This window comes from Dendrobates tinctorius, unplaced genomic scaffold (genome assembly GCF_039654945.1).
Source record: "Dendrobates tinctorius isolate UK_male_01 unplaced genomic scaffold, ASM3965494v1 ptg000032l, whole genome shotgun sequence".
Classification (NCBI taxonomy): domain Eukaryota; kingdom Metazoa; phylum Chordata; class Amphibia; order Anura; family Dendrobatidae; genus Dendrobates; species Dendrobates tinctorius.
The window spans coordinates 28,239,810-28,266,125 of NW_027361700.1; the positions used below are offsets into that span (position 1 = coordinate 28,239,810).

Sequence of the window (26,316 nt, forward strand, 5' to 3'; positions counted from 1 at the left end):
CTTTAACATTGATGGCCTATCCTTAGGGTAGGTCATCAATGTTTGATTGGTGGGGATGTGACACTCGACAGCCCCAACAATCAGCTGTTCCAGGTGGCGGCAGGAACTGCATAGTTGCGGTGTTGCACAGCTACGTCGACTGTATTGTGGCCACAGGCTGGGTACTGCACATCTGCCACCTATTCAAATCAGTAGAGGGTGGATGTGCAGTACCCTGCTGCATCCACTATTCCCTCATTAGATAGGCCATCACTGTTAAAGTCTCGGAAAACGCCTTTAAGGACTCAAAGATTTTCTTGAACGTCTCAGACCCAAAAATTTAGGAGTTTGTGTTTCCAAATCTGAGAAACACAAACAAGTAAATCTTGTTTGACTGAGAGCCATCTCTGCCACCTCCTCCATATGCAATGTTTCCTCTATGAAAGAGCCACTGCCAGACACCACACTGGACGCGAAACACTCGTCGGGGTTTACCCTCTGCTTTGGCGTCCATGCACATCCCCATTGGTAGGCCTCCTGTTATTCTCTTAGGACTGTTTGCCCACTTGGGTTTATTTTTGAGGAGGTAACCATGGTCTGTATGACAGTAGTCTCTATACAGCCAGTCACACTATTATAAATATAATATTAGGCACGGCTTCTTCTCTATTTCCCCATTCTTGTGTCTATTCTGTTATTTGCTATCATGCTATTTTATTATGTCTATATGATATTGTGATTAAATAAAATTGTTATATATTTTTACTACATTGGATCCGTTACTCTGTTTTGTTCTCCTATGGTTCAGTATGTATATGGAGTGGAATTTGTACTAATATGGTGGGTTACTCTAATATATTTCCGCCAACTTTGTTTACTAAGTTTTTGGGCATTTGTTTTGTTCTGATTAGTCTAATGTATATAGAAGTATTAATCTAATCTAAGACAACAGTAGAAATCAGCAATTTTGAAGTAGATGTCATATCTAATGATTGGTGCCCTAGGGGGACTTCCTCCAACAAAGAAAGACCCAATAATATCATATACCACATAAAGTAGGTGGTGGCACAATTACAGATTTTGCACTAGGGCCCACAGGCTTCAACTTACACAACTTTTTCAAATAGATTTGTAATCAGTATATCCACCTCCATGGTCCATCTTCAACTTAGATTGGGTTCTATTCAGATGTTCGACCGCCATGCTTTTTATCATCTTTTTACTAGAATCTAAAATGATCAAGAAATCTTTTTTTTGGTAGCAAGCCTTTAGGATAATCAACTTTTCAAGTTCCATGTAGTCCTATCTAAAATCCTCAAACAATTCAACTATTTTAATTTTTCTTAGAAAATTCTGCTATTAAAAGTCTCTCTAGTGTATGCCCGGGTTGACCGCCATTGGCTGATCGCATGTAGTTTGAGATAAAAATGCAAATGAGAAGAACCATGACACTAAAGGTGCATTTGCACTATAACATTATCGTGAACTTGCGTTCCTAGTTTCACGATAATCTTGCTGTGTAGCTAGGCTAATGATCACCTGATTAATGGGTAAAACACTTTTTGGCAGGTGAAATAATTTTTTTTTAACCAGGCCTGAAAATCATCATTCTCGGCCGTGCACCGACATGTAAACAGGTCTTATGTTGCCGAAAACAATGGCAGCTTATGTGCACTGAACGATCTGTTACAGATCATTTAGTGTGCAAGTGAAATGCAATCCACCTGTGTAAACAGCCTATTAAAGGACCACCAACCAGCAAACAAGTTGCTGATTGGATATTTTTAACCCCTTCTTGACATGCGTCGTTCCAGTACGGCACATGCCGTGTCCCTCCCTTTGATGTGGGATCTGGCACTGAGCAAACATCTTTCCCCGCACATGTTAGCTAACAGCCATGGGTGGAATCGCGATCCACCTGCAGCTGTTAACCCTTTAAATGCCGCTTTCAATCACTGACAGCGGCATTTAATGTTATCGCGCCGGAAAAGCGTCACTAATCCCGCCTGTCAGTGACCCTGTCACATGATCGCGGGTCATCGATGGGTCAGCATGACAACCAGAGTTTCCCAACAGACCTCTGTGGTTGTCAGTGCCGGATTGCTATTAGTGCCACACGGTAGTCGGCACTCATAGCAAGTATACATTTCTCCTACACACAGGCCATCTAATCATCGCCTGTGTGTAGCAGAGGCGATCAGACAACTGCAGCTTCTAGTCTCACATGGAGACTATTGAAGCATGCAAAGAGTTTAAAAAAAGTTTTAAAAAATCTTTAAAAAATAAAATAATATATATATATATATATATATATATATATATAGGTTCAATTCACCCCCCCATTCAAAATAATACAATTGAAAAAATATACAGTATATGTACACATATTTGGTATTACAAGCCTATTAAGAGAGCATGGCACTCAGGAATAGTTTGGTTGTCGGTGCTCAAGTCGGGTATCCAACCCATCAATCAAAAATAACAAAAATCTTGGCACTCAATATGTGAAATATTCAGACACTTTTATTTTGTGCATCCAGACAGAAAGGTTTAAACGTTTTCGGTCCAGCATAGGACCTTCATCAGAAAAATCTCGTTTACTGAAATATACATATTTTTGTATGTATATTTCAGTAAACGAGATTTTTCTGATGAAGGTCCTATGCTGGACCGAAAACATTTAAACCTTTCTGTCTGGATGCACAAAATAAAATTGTCTGAATATTTCACATATTGAGTGCCAAGATTTTTGTCATTTCACATATTTGGTATTGTCACGTTCAGAATCGCCCAATCTATCAAGCTATAAAAAGAATTAATCTGATTGGTAAACGGCGTAGTGAAAATAAAAGTCAAAACACCAGAATTAGGGTTTTCGGTTGATGTAACATTGCATTAAAATGCAATAACGGGCGATCAAAAGAACATAGCTGCACCAAGATGGTGTCATTAAAAATGTCAGATCGGCACTCAAAAAATAATGCCTGACCTAACCCGAGATCACGAAAAACAGAGACGCTACGGGTATTGGAATATAACGCAATTTTTTTAAACAATCTTTGAATTTTTTTTCACCATTTAAATAAAAAATAGCCTAGACATGTATGGCATCTACAAACTCGTAATGACCTGGAGAATCATAGTGGCAGATCAGTTTTAGCATTTGGTGAACATGGTAAACAAAAATCTAGTTGTGGAATTGCACTTTTTTTTGCAATTTCACAACACTTTATTTTTCCCGTTTTCGAGTACACGGTATGGTAAAACCAATGGTGTTGTTCAAAAGTACAACTTGCCCCACAAAAAACAAGCTTTCACATGGCCATATTGGCAGAAAAATAAAAAGGTTATGGCTTTGGGAAGAAGGGGAGCAAAAAACAGAAAAGCAAAAACGAAAAAGGGCTGAAGGGGTTAAAGCAGCACCTTGGTGTCTTTTTTAAATTTTACCACTGGAGTGGTGCCTCTAATGTAAGTTTCCTGCCCCTAGTAATATACAGCTGCCGTCTTCATCTGTTATCGTCACTGCTCCCGCTGTCTTCTGCAGTTTGTGACATGCAGGATTGCTCTAGTATTTCCTGGGAGAGCCAGAAGTCACTACTAAGTCTCAGAGACCCAGAGCAAGGCCAGAACGAGGTGCTCATAGACTTACACTGAGAACTTGTGACCATTACCTCTGACTTTCGGCCAGTCAGAAGTTAAGTATAAGGCTGGGGGCAGGAACCTTATATTACTAGCACCGCTCAAGCGCTGAAATATAAAAACAACGCTGGAGTGGTGCTTTAAGGAGTAACCGTCATTTTAATTTTTAATTCATAAATCATGAAAAACACATGAGAGTAAGAAACTTTGCAACACATCTTATCTGAGATATCTGCTTGCTCTCTGCTAGGACTGATAATTCATTTTTAAAATTCTCATCCATATTCAGTGAAGGCAAGTAATTACATGACCGCATATGGCGACTTCAGTTTTACCTTCTCCTCGATACCTCACCGCCTCCTATCATCCCCCTCTTTACCTTCTCCTGAGAATAAGACACGGTACAATTTAAATTCTTTGGATAATTTTGGCCACAGCGGCCAATTTTATTAACAAACATTAACAATAAACATTAAATAATTCAAAATTATGAGGGGAGGGTTCTTGGAGCTAGAAAGATCTGGCTATAAACTTATTTCCACCATGTTACCCCCAGCCGTCCAGCCCAGCTCGAGGGCACCGTAACTCCCCTTCTGGGAGACCAACCACCATAGCTCCCGAGGTAAAACCCCGTCCAGAGCCCATACCCAAAAGCCAGATCCCCCATACCATTTTAAACTGTCGGGAATGTTACTTTCGAATCCTTCCCCGACCAATCACCGTCAACTCCAAGAACCCCAACCCCCGCCAACCACGAACAGCCCTGACCACCTCAGGCTCGTGAGTGCCCCAAAACCACCAAGGCCCTCTCGATCCCCTCCTGTATTGACAGTGCCCATAAATCAATACCAATAGAATTTAAATGAACCCCATCGGCCAACCAAAAATTACCGGCACCCGTCTCCAATTCAAAGTGACAAACACTAATGCCCCCATTCCTGGACACAAACACCGACACCGCGCGATTCAATTTCACCCTTGCCCTGTTAATCCCTTTCAACGATCTCGCTTGCCTCCACCTCTGTCTGGGTACCACATCTGACCATACCGTCACCACGTTCGGGAACGATGTCCACAACCTCAAAAAATCGGAACGTATGTCCCTAATTAGTTCTCTCACCGGCCTGACCCCTAAATCATTGCCCCCCACATGGAAAACAATAATGTCGGGGGTTCTATCCAAGCGAGCGGACTTGGTTAACTCCAGGAGCACCCTGCTCCATACCATTCCTCGGAAACCCAACCAACGGACCAGCACCTGCTCCCTCCCAAAGCCCAATTGCCTACCATCTGGCCTCGCGTCGGCTCGTAGCGCACCCCAATAAACGTAAGAGTGTCCGAATATCCAGGTAAGAAAGGGGGCGCCACCTGAAAAAACAACAGAATATAGAAAAAACACATCCAGGACATGCAAACCACACAGCTAACGCCGAACATACAGTAAATACCGATCCGACTGCCACCTGCCAATTCTCCTAATCGCATCAGCCCCCAACCCAAGGCTGTCCGCTTCGGTAGCAGCACCAATTCTAAATGAATGAGACCCATACATGTCCTGGGGAAGGCCCAACTCTACCAATCCCTTCTTCAAAACCGCAATGAACTGGAACCGAGACAAATAGGTGCCGTCCGCATGGCACAAGAGAGGACCCGTCCTACCCGCCCATACGCCCCAATACGCTTCCAAACAGCCACGAGGGCACATTAATGCCCCATCAACTCGCCCCAAAACTACCCGTCTGCCCCTACCCTGTTGATCAGTTTTTGAACGCCGAATCCAAAAAACAATGCCCCCCGCCCAAAATTCCACATCTTCTGCCAACACCCCTCCCGCCGAAACCCTGCTGCCTGACACCACCTCGCCAATGCGCATTGCCCCAAAAAAGGCCAAAGAAAAAGCCATCCGAAACAGGGCCAACTCAAAAACTGACGTGCAAATACCCCCAAGGACTCTGCCTAAGCCTTCCAACGTACTAAACGAAATAGGCCTTCGTTTGTCGCCGGCTTTGTTACCCCTACGAAACCCTTTTAACGCCTGACTCACTAAGAAGCTCTTCGTAACGTCCCCCACCCCTTGCAACTTGAAACCGAAAGCTAAACCAGCTACAAACTTGTTTACCTTAGCAGCAGACCAACCGCAGTCAGCTGCCTTCCCAATTAAAAACAATACCGCCAACATCCTATCCTCATCACTTTCGACCCCACCCCACTCTGCCAACCAACTCTGCCATACTCGCCACGAAGAATCGTAGGCCGACCATGTCTGCTGCGATAAGGATTCCCGAATCAGTCTTCCTGCTCTTCCGTAATCACCTTCCACAGAAAGGAAGGGCATTCCACGCCCGTGGCATCCGCTCCTGGCGCCAATTCTCGAAAACGGCCCCACTGAAAACGAGACAAAGAGTCTGCTATTGAATTCGTAACCCCGGGCACATGCACTGCAGAAATCCCTGCTTTCAAATCCAGACAGCGAAGAACCAAAACCCTAACCAATCTAACTACGGGGGGAGAGGAGGCCGACAAACTGTTAATGACCGCTACAACACTCGCGTTGTCGCAATGAAAGCGCACTCTCCTATTTTCGAACATGGGACCCCACACCAAAACAGCTACCACGATAGGAAACAGCTCCAATAGTGCCAAGTTTTTGGTAAGGCCCAACAACTTCCACGCCTGAGGCCACCGCCCCACACTCCACCTTCCCTTACAGTAGGCGCCGTAACCAGAGCCGCCTGCTGCATCCGTAAATATTTCAAAATCAAAATTGCTCAATGTCTCCTCTTGCATCAGCGACCGCCCATTGTAATTCCGCAAAAACTGCTGCCACACCATCAAATCGTCCCTATGCTCCTTCGTCAAGCGAACGTAATGGTGCGGAGCCTTCACTCCCGCCGTCGCGCTAGCCAAACGACGAGAAAAAATTCGACCCATAGGCATGATCCTGCAGGCAAAGTTCAATCTCCCCAATAGGGATTGTAATTCCTTGAGGGTCACTTTGCGCAACTTCGAAATCCTGTCCACCTCCTGTTTCAACAATGCCAACTTGTCCTCTGGTAACCGACACTCCATCCTCTCCGAATCGACAACTATGCCCAAAAAACTTATAACGGCCTTAGGGCCTTCCGTCTTCTCAGATGCCAGCGGCACCCCAAAATGCTCCGCCACCCAAACCATGCCTGCCAACGCGTTCCTACACAACGGCGAATCCGGGGGGCCAATAAAAAGAAAATCATCCAGATAATGAATGATCGACTGCATTCCCGTAACATCCCTTACCACCCACTCCAGGAAAGCACTAAACGTCTCAAACAAGGCACAAGAAATTGCGCAACCCATCGGCAAACACCTATCGAGGTAGAAATTCCCCCTCCAAAAACATCCCAGCAGCGGGATACTATCTGCATGAACCGGTAGCAACCGAAAAGCGGACTCAATGTCTGTCTTTGCCAACAAAGCCCCTGACCCATAACGTCGCACCCACTTAACCGCCGTATCAAAAGAGGTATACTCCACAGAACACAACTCCCTATCGATACCATCATTAACTGACAAGCCTTTTGGATAAGACAAATGCTGAATCAAACGAAACTTATTCGGCTCCCTCTTAGGCACAACCCCCAACGGGGAAACAATCACGCCCGCAACAGGAGCCGTGGGGAACGGACCGGCCATCCTGCCCAAATCCACTTCCTTTTTCAACTTCTCATCTACTACCTCCGCATGCAGTATTGCCGACCGCAAATTTTTAACAGAAAAAGGAACCACATGGCCAGGAGGCGGAATCCTGAAACCGTCAACAAAACCATTCAAAAGCACGCTGGCCTCTGCCCGAGCCGGGTACCTACTTAGAAAGGGGGCCATCTCTTGAACCCTCACCGGGCTCTCCCCCTTGACCGGCACCCACATTTGGCTTTCCTTTCCCTTTCTTAAAACATTTGGAAGCGCCGTGTGAGCTACCGTTGCAGTGGGAGCACACGTGCTTGAACTTGCAGCCCGCCCCGTACTTGCACTGCCCGTCATTAAATTGCCAACACGCTCCCGACTTCTCTCTTCCTCCCTGGGTTGCCTGAGCACTGCTCCCCTGACCTGCTTGCTGACTGCTGCTGCCCCTGCTAACGTGAAAGGACTGCCCATACCTCACTGGGGCCATCACCTTCAGCCACAGCCCGATATCTTTTTGATCCCACTTTATCTCTGGCCGTACCGCCTTCCTCTGCCTAAACTGCTCGTCGTATCGCAGCCACGCCTGGCCCCCATAAATACGATGCGCCTCCCCGATAGCATCTAAATAACAAAAAAGGCCAGAACAATTATCCGGAGACTTCTCCCCTATGACACTAGCCAAAATAGCGAATGCCTGCATCCAATTCACAAAAGTCTGCGGGATCAGACGCCACCTCCTCTTTTCTTCCTCCTCCTTTTTACTATCGTCCTTCTTCCCCTTATCCAGGTTAAACTTTTCCAACGGCAGCAATGAAAATATCTCCACATACTCGTCCTGCCAAATCTTCTCCTTCACTTCTTTCTTTAAATGGGCCCCCAGCGGCCCCTCAAAGCACACATAAACCTCTCCCTTAGCCCTATCATCCAGTTTTATCCTATCCCCCTTATCCGTTTCCGTCTGCACTGAAACAGATACTCCTGCCGCAGCTCCTTCATCGCATACTACCGCGCGTAACACGTCACCACCCGACTCTGTGCCCGAACCGCGACCCACTAACCATGCCCCCGCTGGGGACGGAGCTGCCTCCCCAATTACCCCCCCTCCAGTCTCCTCAATATTTGCGACATGTTCGCCAAAATGTCCCTTAGCCCCGGCACCTCAGCCCCGCTGGGCCCACTACTCCCCATCTGCTCCCTACCATCTCCCTGCCTGCCCCCATCATCCTGCAATACAGCCCCTGCGGGCGACAAACACGACATGGAGCCATACTCACATAGCTGCGCGGGTGCTGTGTCCCCGCCAGCTGGAAATCCGGAATCCTGACGTCCTCGATGATCCTGATGCAGGCACCGCTGCTCCAGGCCCGCGCCCCTGGCCTCCTCGTCACCAGGGGGGACCCGAGCATGCGATACCCGCCGCTCCCGAGAACTCCCCCTTAAACGGGACCCGTGACAGTCCATGGACCCGTGCCCGACTGGCCGGTCCGTAGCACCCTCCGAGCGACTCCCGGATAAATGCCCCCAGGTGCCTGGTGCCCCGTCTGCTGGATAGGGGCCAGGCAGGGCGACCACGCTAAGTCGCCTCCCGCCCGTCGATCGGCCGGGGCTCCACGTGCTGCTGGGACCAGGCAGGGCGTCCTCGTGCTGCCCCCTCCAAACCGCCGCCCTCACGCTATGGGCTGCAATGGGGGAAGGCAGGGCGGCAGCCTCCGGCACCCTCCCGCCCGCCTCACCTCCGGTCCTTCTGCTGCCTGTGGGGCCAGGCAGGGCGCTGCCGCAACGCCCCCTCCTGCCCGCCGCACCACGTCTGGCGCCCTGGCTGGCAGACGCCCCCGAGCGGTCCTCATCCCCGGGGGCGCCCTCGATCCTGCCTCCGGCCGCTGTGTTGCCCGGCGCCGGCCGCCGCCGGCCTCGCCGCTCTGAGGGCCTGCCGCGGCCTTCACACTCCCCTCTGCTGCTGCGCGACTCTTCGGCTCCTGCCCGCGACGTCACTTCCGGTCCGGCCTGCTGTTCCTGTCCTGCTCCTCCACGCTTGCCGCCCGTGCTGACCGGCCGGCTGGGCGGATTCCTGCCGGGACGGGCGCGGGGAGGGGATGCAGCCCCATCAGTCGCGCCGCCCGCAGGGTCCCTAGAGGGGCTCCGCAGCCGCCGCCTGCTGCGGGCTGACACCTCCGGTGACAGCCTTTCGGGGGGACGGGTCCTCCTTCCACGCCGGCTGGTTCCTTGCTCCGCAGCGCTGAGGAGAGAGGAAAGCTGGGACTGAAGCCATCCTCCCCTCCTGGACCTGGCCACATCCTGCAGCCTGGCGAAAAGTTGCTGCTCGTCGTCCATCGATTCAGGTACTTCTCTCCTCTGCTCCTGGCTGGTGAGTGCGGTTTTTCCCGCACTTTTTCCCTAATACAGGCTGTCCCCACCTTAAACCCCTCCCCCGGCCCCGTCCCGGCCAACCATTTCAAACTGGCACAACACCAGTTCAAAACTTCCCGCCCATAGCAGTCATGGGGGGCTTCCCCTAGGCTGTGCCCTTCCCCAGCCCCCTTCTTTACTGAGATAGGATATCATAGTTGCTGCTTATAAGTTTCTATGTAGATGGGAGGGAGGAGGAGGGAGGAGCTTTGTCTATAGCTCCTCCCTGCCATCTACATAGAAACTTATAAGCAGCAACTATGATATCCTATCTCAGTAAAGTAATAAACATGTCTTCACTGAATACAGATTTTACATACACTATTTTCACATGTTCTAATGATTTATTAAATATAAATTAAAACAGCGGTTACTCTTTAAGTGACACATTTTGACAAATGTGAACTGACCCTTACCCTGTACTGACGATTCCTTTATTACATTAGCAGAGGATGTGGCTTACTCCATGTCAGTACATGTCAGTACTGTTGATACAGTCAGTATATCAGGGCACAAAAGCAGATGGCTGATTTGTGATATTTTTTAATTTTGCAAAAATTGTTATCTATAGTATTGCTGTATGACATTAATAAAATGACGTAACTACAATATAGGTTAGATTGCTTGTGAAATATTGACGGAATCAATAGTTGCAAATGATTTTGCTTTCATTCCAGAGAGACATGTTCAATTAAAAGTGATAATAGAACATTTATTGGTTATGTTAAAAACCACAGGCTGCTAATAGAGCACAGGACTGAACCAGGTGATCTCGTTCCTACATTAGATGATTCACATTCAGATCTTATGTACTTAAGCAAACTAGTATTGCCATTTACATGATGATGCTATGCAGTCACTCAGATTATGGAACAGATAATCCAGTAAAAACAAGCTTTTGGGGCTGTGGGAGGAAACTAGAAAATCAAATTAATTAAGCATAAAACCACAAAGTCTTTAAAATTTCATACCCATGATGCCAATTAAATCCAGACCAAGCACCAGTAACCATTTTATAGGCTGGCAACTTTACAGCTTTGTTATCTCTATAAAATTGTTGTATCCTACGTGTCCCTGCCAGTCATTTAATTTTACTTTCCAAAAATTTACACTGGGAACTTATAGGCAACCAACCACCAAAAATCACTTTTCCTCATCCAACAAACTGTTTACACTCTACAAGAGACTGAGAGACAGGACCCTGCTGACCATAAGAGCTTATACTCTACAGGAGAGAGAGGACCCCGCTGACCATAAGAGCTTAAACTCTACAAGAGACTGAGAGACAAGACCCCGCTGACCAAAAGAGCTTATACTCTACAGGAGAGAGAGGACCCCACTGACCATAAGAGCTTATACTCTACAGGAGAGAGAGGACCCTGCTGACCATAAGAGCTTAAACTCTACAAGAGACTGAGAGACAAGACCCCGCTGACCATAAGAGTTTACACTTAAGGTACTGTCACACTTAGTGATGTACCAGCAATCCCGACCAGCGATATGACGCAGTCAGGATCGCTGGTACATCGCTAAGTGGTCGCTAGTGAGCTGCCACACAGGCAGATCTCACCAGCGACATCGCTGGGGACGGGGGTCGCTACTTACCTGTCACACCAGGCGATCCTGCGTCCTCCCGCCCGCGTCCACGCTCGTCGCTCGTCTCTCCACAGGAAGCGCCGCAGGAAGCTGACGACGAGAAACAGTCCAGCCTGTTCTCGCGCGATCAGCGATAACCAGCGGTGGAGCGGGTCGTAGGTAAGTATCAGACATAGCAATATCGCTAGCAATATCGCTATAACGTCACAAGTTATAGCGATATTGCTAGCGATATTGCTTAGTGTGACAGGCCCTTTACACTCTATATAAGTGTGAAAAAGACAGAGAGGCCCCCGCTGATCAATAGGGCTTACACTCTACAGGAAAGACAGAGTTAATGTGTCACCTGAAATATTGCTGCTAATCTGCAGATATGTGGTTAATCTGCAGGTTAGCAGCATTATGATACTGTCCGGCATCTACACACAACGATATGCAGTAGGGTGAAAATTACCTTTTTTTCTCCCTGACAGCATTCAATATTCAGTCATAGGGGCGGGGGAGGTGGCAGCTCAGTCACTGCTCTGAATATACAGAGTGGCAGCTGTAACCGTGCCCCCAACCCTGAATGAAACTGGTTTTACATTGCTGTCAGTCAGGGCCGGTGGCACAGTTACAGCGGCCACTCTGAATACTCAGAGCGGTGACTGATTCGGCACCGACTTGTCCCTATCTCTGAATAACGAATGCTGGCGGGGAGAATAAAGATAATTTTCTCAACGCTGTTTTCGGCTGCGTGCAGGCGCTGAACAGCATCATAACGCTGTTAACCTGGAGATTGACCTCATATCTGCAGATTAACAGCGTCATTTCTGGTGACAGGTTCCCTTTAACCAGTGACTCTAGAGATGGAAAATTATTCTGCCATAAAAATTGTGCTACACTGCAAACCGCTGATTTGTGACAACCACAGTACTGACCACCACTGTAAAAGCTATGGTAATTTACTAGATATCCAAGCTGCTAGGCATTGTAAGAAGGACAATTGAGACAAAAAGATATTATTTGTTGCTTCAGCAGTGTGGCAAGTTTTTTTCTTCTGCACGCAGCAAATCAAATCTCCAAATGTTTGAATTCGTTGAACCTCAAATTTCTAGAAATTTGACTTGAATTTGATCCTCCTAGGATCGATCTGCTCACCTCTAATCAGTACCATATTGATTCAAAGTATGGCAATGGGGATAAGATCTTAGTATGCGGGGGTATTGCTTTCTTCATTAATTTTTGCACTATAAGCACAGTTTTCTGGCTTTCTGCCTGGAGCAGAAGTTATTGTCCATGTATGAAAATCAAGAAGTTATGTCAATACGATACCATGGCACAAGATTATTGTTGGATGAATTTCTTCTGTCTACATATCTGAAATTACATCCCCATTGACAGAACTTTCACACACATAGAACTATAGACATTTGTGAACGGCTACATTTCAGCCCTGTTTTTGGAAACGACTGATTGACCAAATTCCGATAAACTTGAGAAAATTTCAGTCGTTAAACATTAACTTGATAGCTCCAGAATTTAGTTATTCTTCAAGATTCTCAAGTATATCATCTACACAGATTTGTCTTTATTACTACCGTGATTATCATGACTGAATGATTGTTTAACGTGATGATGGTTTTACATAAAAATAGAAATACTTGGAAACATCTATGAATGTTTAAATCTGAATTTATAAAAAAAAAAACAAGTTGTTACATTATGGCCTACATTTTCATACTACAGAACATGTGACATATACAACGTGAACTAATTCCTAGGGTATCAAAACTCTACTGATTGTTTCAAGAAATTTACATCATTAGGAGCTAATATTATGAAGAAAAGATGACCCTATTTCATGGGAGGTCACAAAAAAGAAAATGAGTCTTTAAACTTGCAATGGACATTTTAATAAGACTAGGGAGCCTTATTTTTGATTCTCAAATCTTAGAACAAGAATCTGGTTCTGTAAACTTCTATCTAAAGCCCCCGTCACACTAAGCAAGATCGCTAGTGAGATCGTTGCTGAGTCACAAGTTTTGTGACGCAACAGCGACCTCAGCAGCGATCACGCTGTGTGTGACACCTATCAGCGACTTTTTGATTGTTGGTCTCCCACTGGCCAGCACGCATCACTGAGTGTGGCAGCAGGAGACCATCGATCAACGAGCTCCCAGCGCTGTAAGCTTGTATCCAGAGTACACAGCGGGTAACTAAGCGACGCGCGCGCTTAGTTACCCGCGTCCTCGCTGGTCCTGATCTCTGGTGAGTCTGCCTGTTTGACAACTCACCAGCGATCATGTAGCGACACACCAGTGATCCTGATCAGGTCATATCGTTATTGGGATCGCTGGGGTCATGTCGGGATCGCTGGTGCGTCGCTATGTGTAACGGGACCCTAAGTTACCCGCGTCCTCGCTGGTCCTGATCTCTGGTGAGTCTGCTTGTTTGGCAGCTCACCAGCGATCATGTAGCGACATACCAGCGATCCTGATCAGGTCATATCGTTATTGGGATCGCTGGTGCGTCGCTATGTGTAACGGGACCCTAAGACTTTTATCTGCCCTTTTAGGAATGTGGTAAGTTTGGAAGTGAGCTTATATAGATTAAGGGTACCGTTACACCTAGCGACTCACCAGCGATCCCGACCAGCGATATGACGAGGTCAGGATCGCTGGTGAATCGCTAGGTGGTCGCTAGTGAGGTGCCACTCAGGCAGATCTCACCAGCGACATCGCAGGGGACGGGGATCGCTACTTACCTGTCACACTAGGCGATCCTGCGTCCTCCCGCCCGGCTCCACGCGTCGCTTGTCGTCACAGCAGGAAGCGCCGCAGGAAGTGACCGACGAGAAATGGTCCAGCACCTTCTCGCGCGATCAGCGATAACCAGCGGTGGAGCCGGTCCGAGGTAAGTATCACATGCAGCGATATGGCTAGCAATATCGCTGTAACGTCACAGAATCGGTGACTTTACAGCGATATTGCTAGCGATATCGCAGTGTGTAACGGGGGCTTAAGAAAAGGGATTCTGACTTCAAGATAGACTGATGTTTTGAGTTCCAAGGAAGTCTTTAAAGAAAAGTTTTATTGTTCTCAAAAGTAACAAAAAAATAAGTCTTTAGTTTTTTGAAAGCAATAAGATTTACAATTTTCAATTGACTAAAAGGGTACCATACTTTTTTCTGAAGGAAGTCTTTGAAGTACTCTTTGGCTACATTAGACTCTCCATGACAGAGAAATATGTGAGGGCTTTAGACATTTTGATGTAATATAATGGAAAGACCCAAAACATAGACCAAATAAATAATATGCATCCATGTCTATACCTATGTGTAATTGTCAAGTGAATAGTCTTCTTCATAATTAGCAAAGTCCATTTACTCATATGAGGAATATTGGTACATAGAAAGGGTCACCATCTACTAAATTAACCTTCCATTGTGCTGTCAAAAATGTTTCCCAATCAATGAAAATCAAAAATTCAATTATACAAACAGATAAATTATTTATTTCATAATCTATTATCCATTAAAATATGTGAAGAATTGGTCACATTGTTTGTTACTCTGGAATTAAATGATCAGGTGAAATCAAGGTGTTGCCATTGAGCCATAAAGGTTCTATGTGGTACTGTGGTTGGAATGAAAGTTGTGCAGCTTAGTGTCTCATTTAGAAGACATTCCTTATGAGCTCCACATTCAAGAGAATTACTAATGCATGGAGGTTTCTGGATGCACAGTATGTTTGTTTTCATACATGGGTCTTACTGAAGCTCAGGGTTTTAATGATCAACCCTGTAAATCAGTCCTTCATTAAACATTCTAGCTCAGATGACCCTAAAGGTTCCACCATGTCTATTTTGACCTACAATTATAAAAAAAATATGGATAATGCCAGAATAAAGAGCTGATTAACATATCTAATCTGAATGTTATGTTTAGGTTATATAATATATCTGTTATGTTTACTATGTTTTTCTAGTGTATTTTATGTTGTCATTTTATGGAACTTGCAAAATGTTCCTTGAAGTGGGTAGTGACTAATTCATTTACCACATAAGACTACAAAGGAACCTTGATGATGTTTATTAGCACAATAATGCTGGGTGTCATTTTATTAATCATTACATTAAAAAAATAAATGCTTTATTCATCATGGGTATTATATAACACGTCTATATTAATGAACATGTCACCATTGTAAAGCTTGGGAGCTAAAGAAGATACTAATCATGTGTGGTTATGTTGGCCATAGACAGATTGCGTTCTATTATATGATAGCATACTGTAGCTTTAGTTCTCATGAAATGTTCTCGTGATGATGCTTGTAACCATTTATAACCAATAAGACAGTGATTCATCAGTTGGAATGAAGCCTATTACTCAGTGGCACACGTTAGAAATTTACCTCCTGTTAATTAAATATGTGACACTTAGGAGATCCCACAGAAGACATTTTAGAGGTGATCATACACATTAATGTAAAGTTGATCAAAATAATCATTCCCTGGATGATGGATCATTTTAGTCCACCACCTTGGTTTAGTAAGAAGCTGTCCATGTTTAAAAATTCTATCTGATAATCTGTAGTTCACAAATGATCTTTCTGTGACATGTTTCTAGACTTTTCCCAGACAGATGTCATAAACAGGTATGGTCAAAATGAATGACTCTATTGCTAAAATGGACCAAAATGTATAAGACTGTTTCTGCATAATGATCATTCATTCAATGAATGTTCAACCATCAACCCACTTCTATCCAAGGGTGAGTCAGCTAACTAACCTGCATATTCACTACCAATACTCTAAGAGGCCTTGCACAGACCAGGTCAGAGCAACTCCAATAGCATTGTGATACCAGTGCAAGCTGCTTATGGACCTTCCCTTCAAATTCTTTGTAAGGCCCAGGTAGGGCATTCTTATATATTTGGTGCATATCTTTTTTATACTTTTGCCAAAACTGTGATTGGACACAACACAGCTCTTAGACTGTGTCATGAGCCAGGATGGGCTTTGTCTTTGGCCCGTCCTGGTCAGACAGGGGTTAATTGTTTCTGCCTCTCTCTGGAAGAGGGCAGCTACTTAATGCTCACTTGACCTAGGTCCGGTGTCAGTTATACTCCTGCCCTCGGCTGAGTTAGTTGACCTCGTGCATATGTGTGCCTTGTGCCTGATATCTTGCTTGCTTGTTTGGTTTTGACCCGGTTCTGTCCTTGTTATGAGTTCTGCCTGTCCCTCTTGTACTGCACTACCTCTCTGTGTATGACCCTCTGCCTGTGACTTGACTATTCTTTGCTCGTCTCTCTGGTACCGCACAGCCCTCTCCATGTACAAACTTTCGCTTTTCTGACCTGCGTTTTCCTCTCCTCTTCTACAGCTTCCCTGCAGTAGGTACATTATATCATCTGCAGCAATAGGATGCTGAGCCCCGCCCCCTGCAGTAACATGATCTAGATCCTGGGACTCCTTACTATTTTCAGTGCCGCAGGTCCTGTCTGCTTGAACCGTCACTACTTTATTGGACCCCGCGCTCTCCCATAGTGTGGGTAAGTCACCCTGCTCGGCGTGGCAGTTTGCCGACGCCGACAGGGTCCTGACATTAGAGTTCTGACAGACTGGTTGTAGCTAAAAAGAAAAGTTTGACTGCAATTAAGTTACCTCATGACCTGAATGTGTGACCTGGGCCTAAAACTTACCATATGCATTACATTAAGGGGGTGTCCCAAACTTAGCAATTTATGGCCTATCTTTAGGATAGGTCATCAATATTTGATCGGTGGTGGTCTAACACTTGGCACCTTTCACCAATCAGTTGAAATTTACGCTAGTAATGGCATGGATATAAGTGATCTACAGGGCAGAACACAGCAGCTCTGTATACTCTTTACTGGCAGCTGCCGATTACTGCTATTTATCCTCGATTCGAGTGAATGCGGGATAAAGAACAGTACTCTGCAGAATCCAGTAAGTGTTCTTTCCCATAGATTGGTCATGTCTGGTCAATGCTAAAGCAGATTTCAACTGATCGTTGGGGTGCTGTGTGCCACCCTGCCACCAAACTCATATTGATGACATTTACCATGTATAGGTCATCAATTGTCAAAAACTGGACAAACCCTTTAGTGTTGAACATAATGATTATGGCGGGATTGGTTGACCTTCTAATGTGTATAGGAGTGGCCTAAGTGTTCTTTTATACACCTGCCATTATAGAAGGCAGGCACACTCAGGGAACCAAAGCATTTGCAGTTCATGTTTTGGTAAGCTAAGGAGAAAAAATTATCTACCAAATATATGAAGGCTATGGCCAGTTTAAGAGTATTCGCTACAAAAACGAGAAGTCATGACATGCTGAATCAACATAAAAAGGAGAGAGATCCTATAATGTACTCATTAACATATATAAAGACTTATGTTGTAGTGCTACTTGGTGGCACATCGTGTGTTTTAGTGGCACAGTTAGGATCCACCAGATTTGTTCTTATAACTGACTGAACAGGCATTTGACAAATGAGCAAAAATCCTGATCACATCTTTCATGTGGCCTAAAGGCTCATAGTTGTTGGCAGCGCATCTTTCTGTGTACATGAGGGATGTGCTGACGATCATATTCAAACTGTATAAAGACCAAATGATTGTATTAAAGTTAATTTCTCTATATTACATTCACATTGGCCAGTGTAAAAGAAACATTAAAAATGAGCTCCAATTGACTTGTTTTATCGGCAGTCATTATGGGCAGATATCTGCCTTTGTAAATGTTCCTTTAGCCTCTAGTCACAAATTGAGTGAAAACCATGGTAGAGACTCTAAAGGCGGCCATGTTAATTGTCATGCAACTTTTTGGAAAGACCCTTACCTAAGAATAGATTTTTTGACAACTTGACCTCAAATATTTAATAACCATCATTACATCTTCAAACCCCATTGTCCCTAAAGGAAATCTATACTTAAGAATACGTAATATATAATAAGATTGCTGGAACCTGTGGATTAAAGAAGAGGTTTGCTTAGGAAAGATAAAAGCCTGTAATAGAAGCTTTCACATCTTAAAGGATTAACCACTGTGAAAGAGTAAAGAATACGTCATCCTGAGCATACTTTGGAGGAAAGACAGAAAGCATGACAGTGGGAGATGTTGAGAAGGCATCATACAAAACGTAAGGTATATAAAGCTATTGAATTGCAAGGAAAAATAAATTTGTCATCTCTTCACTGTTTGGCTGTAAGTAAGATACCTGTTTCTTGGAACAGTAGGTGACAAGTGACTTGACCACCATTACCACTTCCTAGTTACACAGTGAGTGACACATACAACACCATTTCCCTACACCACAAATCAGACTTTTCTTTTGTATCATGCATGTACTTAGTGTGTCATGTCAAGGAGGCACATCGATGCTGTCAGGCACCAACAACATATTTTACAACACAACACATACCTGAGACTGAAGTTCTGCAATAGTTTTCTCGTAGGCACTATAGTCTCTTTTTTTGGTTTGTGTTCTATTTTTATGCCATTCTTGAATTTTATTCTCCAAATCTGCATTGGCCTCCTCCAAAGATCGAACCTTCTCCAAATAAGAAGCGAGACGGTCATTCAAATTCTTCATGGTCTCCTTGCCATTGTTGGACAGGAGACCTTCACCATAATCCTTGGAGTAATTATAGCTTCCCACTCCAGAAGAAACGGAGCTGCATTTAGATACTGAGACCTGACTTCCACTACCAATACTGTATGTTGAAGAGCTGTAGGACTCCCCCAGGCCTCCGTTAACTGAGGGGGATGATGGTAGGAATCTGCTAGTGTAGTGGCTCATGTTTACATCAGCTGAGGACCTTCACCAAACATCAACTCTCATCTGCCCGGCTGCTCTGTAGCAGAAGCGAGTCTTTGCTAGTGTACTTTATGTCTTTCAGAGTGGGAGTTACCTAGTGAGGCAAATAGGGTTGTGTCATCTTATTAACTACGTTTCCCATTGCTCAATCCTTGGTGTTATTATTTTGAATAACAACTCGCTCCTGCTTTTAACCCTCATTCATATTATACCAACAAGGTGTGTCAGAGGTGGAGGCTGATCTGCCAAGTCAAGTACAGTATCCTCGCAGCAAGGTACTCTGAGAAGCCTACCACAAATAACTCAGCTGCAGCTTTCCAGACTCTAGAGTATAATTACACTGTCTAAAGGTGTTAACTCCTTCTCTACTAGAACTAACATTCGAGACGGTTATCTTTGGAAATCCTTGGAAACAATTAGGTTAAGTAGTGGTAACCCTAATAATCTTCTTGTCTACTCACATGTGTGCATAAGATTTTAAATTTAAAAGTATTTAACACTCGGGTTATAGAGATTTGTCATTCCTTGTACTTTTGGAAAAAATCTTACCACTCATGATGACATAAAAGACTTATAGGGAATCTGTCAGAGTGATTTTACGTTATAATAATCTTGTAGTAATTAATTAATACATTAAAATGATTTTGTAGTAATTAGATGTGTCAGAACTGAGAAATGAAGGTTTGATGGCACATGTAAATGACCCTGTAAGTGCACTGGAGGCATGTTGATGTATACATTGAAGGAAAAACACCGTATGCACAACTTCAGAAGGTGCTCAAGTAGGGCCCCACACCATACATGAATAATAAAGAAAACTTGGCACTCAACTTCTAGAATATTTTTTGTATTTTTTAATGCAGCCAGAAAATAATAGACATTTCGGCCTCACTGGCCTTCATCAGCAACACTTTAAATGTGCCTGGTCATGCACTAGGCGCTGGGCATGGAGCATGAATCAAATAGTACCTGGGTGGGTGGGGGTGCCGTGCAGACATCAGCGACCCAGAATCCACTGTTGCTCAGCTGACCAACAGTGGATTCTGGGTTGCTGATGTCTGCACGACATCACCACCCACCCAGGTACAATGTATACACTGAGACACCCCCAATGGAATTTTAGGCTAATTTACATGTGGGTTCAAAGCTTGATTACGCAAAGCTGAGACATCTTATAACTACTAAACATTATCATTTTTATGATTGTGTTTGGACCCATACAGCCTTGCCATTAATTTCACTAGTAACATTACCTGGACAGAATTGCTTTAAATCAGCAGTCCACAGCCTTTTTTTCCTGCCCCTAGTCTTAAACTGACCAGCTGCCGTCTTTATCCTATATGAGTGCCGCTCCGGTCGGTCACCAGCAGTGTGTTACCTGCCGGATCACTCCAGTGATTTCTTGGCAAACCAGAGGTTACGAAGTCTATGAGAGCAAGAATGAGGCTCTCATAGACTTGCATTGAGAGCTTGTGACCTACCTCTGACTTCTGGTCAGCAACAAGTTGCGAACATAAAATGACTGCTCGGGACCAGATCGGCGTCTTGAACAACTAAAAAGAGCACTGGCAAGTATAAGATTAGGAGCAGGGATCTTAGATTAGTAGCACCGCTCTAGAAATAAACTAAAAAAAACTATGGCGTGGTGCTTTAAAGGAGTTGTCTGGTCTAAAATGAAATGTTTGCAATCACTGTGTGACTGCAGTCTTTGGAATGCTCCAGCACATACACTGTGCGCTGCGAGAATTTGACGGTTTCTCAGCCAGGATCGGTGGTGATGTATATGATATGCATACTCCAGGGCAGAAGCCATCAAATGGCACAGACTTGCACCATACATGTTTATGGAGCAAGTGCCCGACCGTCCAGTAGGAATGGCCGGCTAATGGGCACGGCCTTGCTCAATATACTTGTATGCATATCTCATACATCACAACCGTTCTCGGCTCAGAAACCAGCGAATCCTTGTAGCGCGCAGAGTGACTGCAGACTTTTCATTTTTCATGAACTTAGGCTCATCGAGTGACCAGTGTTGGAATTAACAAAATTATGAAGTACCCTACTTTATTTATCCAAAATGGCATTTCCAACCCAAAGAATCATTCAAAAGTGGTGGCCACCAAGGGTCATCTTTCTGTCTTAGTCCTCAAACAACAATTTTTCAATATATTAAAAACTGATCGTGTTTCATCAGCGTTTTCATCAGAATCAGTCTGATTATCATCAGTTATTCTGATATGTGAAAGTACAAAAATTTCTCCACCTTCTGCTGTCTGATTTATTTCAAGGGCCTATAGACTTGCATTGTCAATTTTTATTCCGACACTCAGATCAATATCAGATATCTCTTTGTGATTTTTTTGTAAACTACTCAGTCCGTGAAACATCATAGACATGTGAACAGCTCATTCACTAGTATAGCTATGAGTGCTATGCATGAAAAATGTGAATAACACTCTTACGCAAAAAATAATAATGATAATAATAAATAATAATAATCTTTATTTGTGTAGCACTAACATATTCCGCAGTGCTTTAAAATTCAACAGTTCATATACAAGTCATAAGTAACAACATTCAAAGTAATACAATAATTTAAAGCAAAATAATGACGACCCTGCCCATAAGAGCTTACAATCTACAATGAGGTGGGGGTGACACAAAATACAGGGGCTTATTTACAATGATGGTCCAGCTATCTTGAGGGAATAGGGATCTATAAAGGCTGTGTGACGTAGTTACCAGTCAGGTTTTGTGGTGCTGTTGGGTTGGGTGGAATTTGATGGAGGGTTATTCTCAGATAGATAGTGAATGGGCTACACACGCAAACATAAAAGCACTTTGATTAGGGAACATGATAGGCCTCTCTGAACAGATGTGTTTTGAGGGACCACCTAAAGCTGTGTTAGTATCGGATAGCTCTAATTTCTTGGGGTAGATCATTCCAGAGGATTGGCGCAATGCTGGAGTGGGAGGTACGGATTAATGCAGAGGTTAGTCGAAAGTCGATTGCAGAGCGTAATGAGTGGGTAGGCAGATAAACAGAAATAAGGGAAGAGAGGTAGGGGGGTGCCGCATTATGGAGAGCTTTGTGGGTGAGGACAAGAGAGAGGGAGATGTCAGATTTAGGGAGGATAGTAGACGGCGGGAGCAGAAGAAGTTCAGTTTTGGACAGGTTGAGTTTCAGACAGAGTGAAAAATATTCAGAATTGAGAATCCTCAGTGGTTGATACCTTTTAATGGCTAGCTGAAAAGATGGTAACACATTGCAAACTTTCGAGACTACTCAGGTCTCCCCATCAGGCTAGACCAACACAACAGATCTTCAGATGTTGGATTAGTCTAGCCTGATGAAGAGACCGGAGCAGTCTCGAAAGCCCGGAACCTACCACCATCCCCCCAGCCAACCATTAAAAGGTATCAACCACTGAGGACTCCCAACTCTAAACATTCTCCCAATTGGTCTAGAAAAATATTTAGAATACAGAGTCCTCAGTGGCTGACACCTCCCAATGGCCAACTGAAAAGATGGCAACACATTGCAAGCTTTCATGACCACTCGGGTCTCCCCACCAGGCATTGACTAATACAAAATCTGAAGAGTCACATATTTATGCACAACACAGCACAGAAAAAATGCAGAGAGTGTACATGATGTTAGAGACTGCGGACAGACAGTCACTGGCATCAAAATATTTAATGAACATACAGTATTAGACTGGTATGTGCTACGCTACTGTAACTATAGCGGTGTGTGCAAGCGCGCCCACACACTTACACTCTGTTACAGAACAGGGAAACTTGATCACCGTGCACTACCACCCAGCCACTATGGGACCCTTTAGCATGGGGGGGCCAGGGGCCAGATTCGGGTCCTCACCTGTTATCTCAAGTTCAACTGTATCGGCTGGATGCTCCCATCATTCCTGCTCTGCGTCTGATGTCAAAGACGCAGACAATGACAGCTGGCGCGATGACATTAGTACATGGCACCCTCTGTGCTCGGAGCAGGGGGGAACAAGGAGAGGTGACTGGTGAGTATTGTATTTTTTATGTGGAGTGCATTATACTGTATGGATACCTATGGGGAGTGCAATATACTACATAAAGGCCTTTTGGCCCTGTATTATACCATATAGAGGCCTATGGGGAGTGCATTATACTATATAGAGGCCTATGGGGAGTGTATTATATTATATAGAGCCTCCAGGTTGGGGATAGATTGGGACGGTGCTGGAAAGGTGAGCAGTCAAATGTGTCTGTGCTGTAGTCTCTGCCGCCGAGTCGTGGCTGGAGAAGTTGTCATGTTGGTCTGGGCCAGATGGAAGAAACGGGGAAAGTGAATGACTCCATCAGAGACAACGTCATCTGTAAATTACTATTTATAATAGCACTGTAATCTCCTATTTGTTCTGTAGGACTGGTACCTACCACTATGTGGTCATTACATGGCAGCAATATCAGTGTTGGCCTTTGTATATAGATTTTTATTAGTAAAAGCACAGCCTTCTGCTGAGGTTCTCCTGCATCCACTATTAGGGTTCGCCACAATAGTTGCAATCATGGTTACCTGGATGCAGGTCTACTCAGAAGTTTCTTCCACTCCGAACCAAAACCCTAGCTGCACCTCTGCTCTGCACCAAAAGCAGCTTCAACTTGTGGAAGATGATGGCAGCAAGGCCATGGTTTTGCTCTGCTTTTAGTTGAAATGACTAGTATACTTTAAGGAAATATTTAGGATTTTTATATTATGACCTCACATATATCTATGCTTGGACGACAGTACACAAGTAGTGAGGAAGCACAGATGCATGTTCTCTATGGATTTGTCTACGTAGGACATACCCTTGGGAGACTTCATAGTCTACTGTGCAATTAGCTTTACTGACAAATCTCTTACATGGAGATCTGTGCAGTAATGACCTCATGGTTACACCTGTGAGTAACATCTAACTGCAATGTAGCTATGATTAGGATTGTGCCTTCTCTTTTATATGATGGAAGGTAATCATACAGAGTTAAAAGATCTTGGGTAGTGTATAAGTATGAGCTGATGGGTTTTCAGTTTTGGTCTGAGGGTTACAAGCACGGTATGTACTACCACACCTGCTCACTGATAGGAATAATTCACTGAAAAGTGAACACAAATGTCCTAAGGTTTATATTTCTTTATTACGATATAAAGTCATAATTTAAAAGCATATATATAACAGGTGACTCTCAAAAGACACATGTATGGTGGTCAGTAGTAGTATATATGAATTCTTTACAATTAGTAGGGATTATTTGGGGTAGTCTAAATGGTGACAGAGTAACAGTTTACAGATTGTCATCCATAATGGAATATATGACCATCCAAGGTAAAGACTAACATACATTAGTATGGCTCAACAAGTAAAATAAATAATTAGTATTACCTATTACAGTGGATTTAATTGCAGCCAACACTAAAGATCATCCTCATGTATCGCCACTGCCACTACTTGGACAACCCCTTTTCAAATGAAGTATTCCCCTAATATAAAAACAATACATACTCACTTGGCCATTCTAGTAGTGTCAGCTCCAGGTCTACCATGGCTCATGTGGTGTTGCTATACCATGTGAGCCTTGTAGCCAATTTTTGTTCCCTATTGGGCAACATCACACTCATTATATCCACTGGTCCAAGGGTTGTGCAAATGAAGTGAGAGCACAGGAGCCCAATAACAGCAACTGATTAGCGGGACTACTTCATTTAAAACATTGTTGGAATATGTTTAGTGCAACAACTCCATTCAAGTCTATAAGTATTTAGTTGCTAGATTTATATGCTGTTTGTAAAGTTAAAAAAACTCCCAGAGGCTCAAACACGGAGCGCATGTGACTGTATTTCCTGTTTTTCCTGTGTCTGTGTATGAGAGAAGCAGCCTGTTGTAGATGCTGCACAGATAGAGACCCACAAATGATTTATTCCTGATCTACTAAACTTATCATATATTGTTAATGTTTGTTCCTGAATAAAGAAGCTCTGTTGTCAAATGCTTGGAGAGTATCCTGAATAATCCGATGCCAACAGGATATGGGCCCAGTCCCATAGGGACACAGAACCCCAGAGTAACACAGCAACAGAAGCCTAAAGCAAAAGCAGAACAGAGCAACAGGGAAAATGTCCACTAGCAGCAATCCTGTCAAGTTCTCAGTGCCAAGCCTCACTAACCAGAATTACCAGTCCTGGATATTCAAGGTGAAGATGCTGCTCATAAGAGAAGGTACGTGGAAATATACTCAGGATCAAGTGCCTCATCCATTAGCAGATGATTAGCTAGAGAAGGATCAGAAAGCACAAAGCACGATCTCCCTCAGTGTAGATGATCATTAGTTTGTGCATATATGCAAGTGTGCAACTGCAAAGGAGATGTGGGATGAGTTACAGAAAGTGCATGAAAGATCAAATCTCAGCTATAAGCTTTATTATCTCATGAGCAAACTGTCTCAGTCTAAGCTATGTGATGTAGTGATACAGACAAGGCGTGCACTCTGTGGATATGAGGTAGGTGCAAGCTGAACCTGGAACTTAGTCCAGACAGTCATCCAGTGAAGAGAAAACAGCTGCACTCTGGGAAATTTTGATTTCCAGCTCATCTTAGGACCTCTGCCTGGTCCCTGCCAGACTGGATCTCTTTTCAGCCCCTCCTGCACATTCATACTGCCGTGATTGCTTCTTTTTCTCTTGTGCTTTAAGTGAGGTTTGAAAAGGACCCGACATAGGGTCGAAATGTTACCTCAACGCACTATTCCCCTGTGGTGTCTTCAATAAAAAAAATTTTTTGCATTGAAAATCAAAATTTCCCAGAGTGCAGCTGTTTTCTCTTCACTAAGCTATGTGATGGACAGAATATGCAGAACTATATAAGAAACACCCTAGAGATTGTGGATCGTCTCGGGAATTGGAGAAGAACATAAAGATTTTCATGTTTCTGCACTTCTATTAAGAAGTTTTCCAGAAAATTATGACACACTTGTGACTGTACTAGATGCACGGCCAGATGATGAGCTGACACAAGAGTATGTTAAAGGTAAATTTGTAGTTGAATGCAAGAAAAAAACACAGCATGTAAGCAGCAATAATGAATCCAGACCAGAAACAGCATTAAAGACACAGGATTTCCCTAAATATAAGAGCAATCTAAGAGAAACTTGTGAATGTTTTGTCTGTAAAAAGCCT

At 44.1% G+C, this 26,316-nt stretch overlaps 1 protein-coding gene across 1 annotated transcript in view; it reads right to left on the reverse strand.

Annotated features, from left to right (window-relative positions):
• LOC141086535 (keratin, type I cytoskeletal 19-like) overlaps positions 1-19,174 on the reverse strand; it is a 52,904-nt gene extending 33,730 nt beyond the window's left edge. The window contains exon 1 of the mRNA XM_073572674.1: positions 18,714-19,174. Coding sequence (XP_073428775.1) covers positions 18,714-19,091 — 378 coding nt within the window. The 5' untranslated portion in view covers positions 19,092-19,174. The remainder of the gene's footprint in view (positions 1-18,713) is intronic.
• Positions 19,175-26,316: the final 7,142 nt, after the last annotated feature.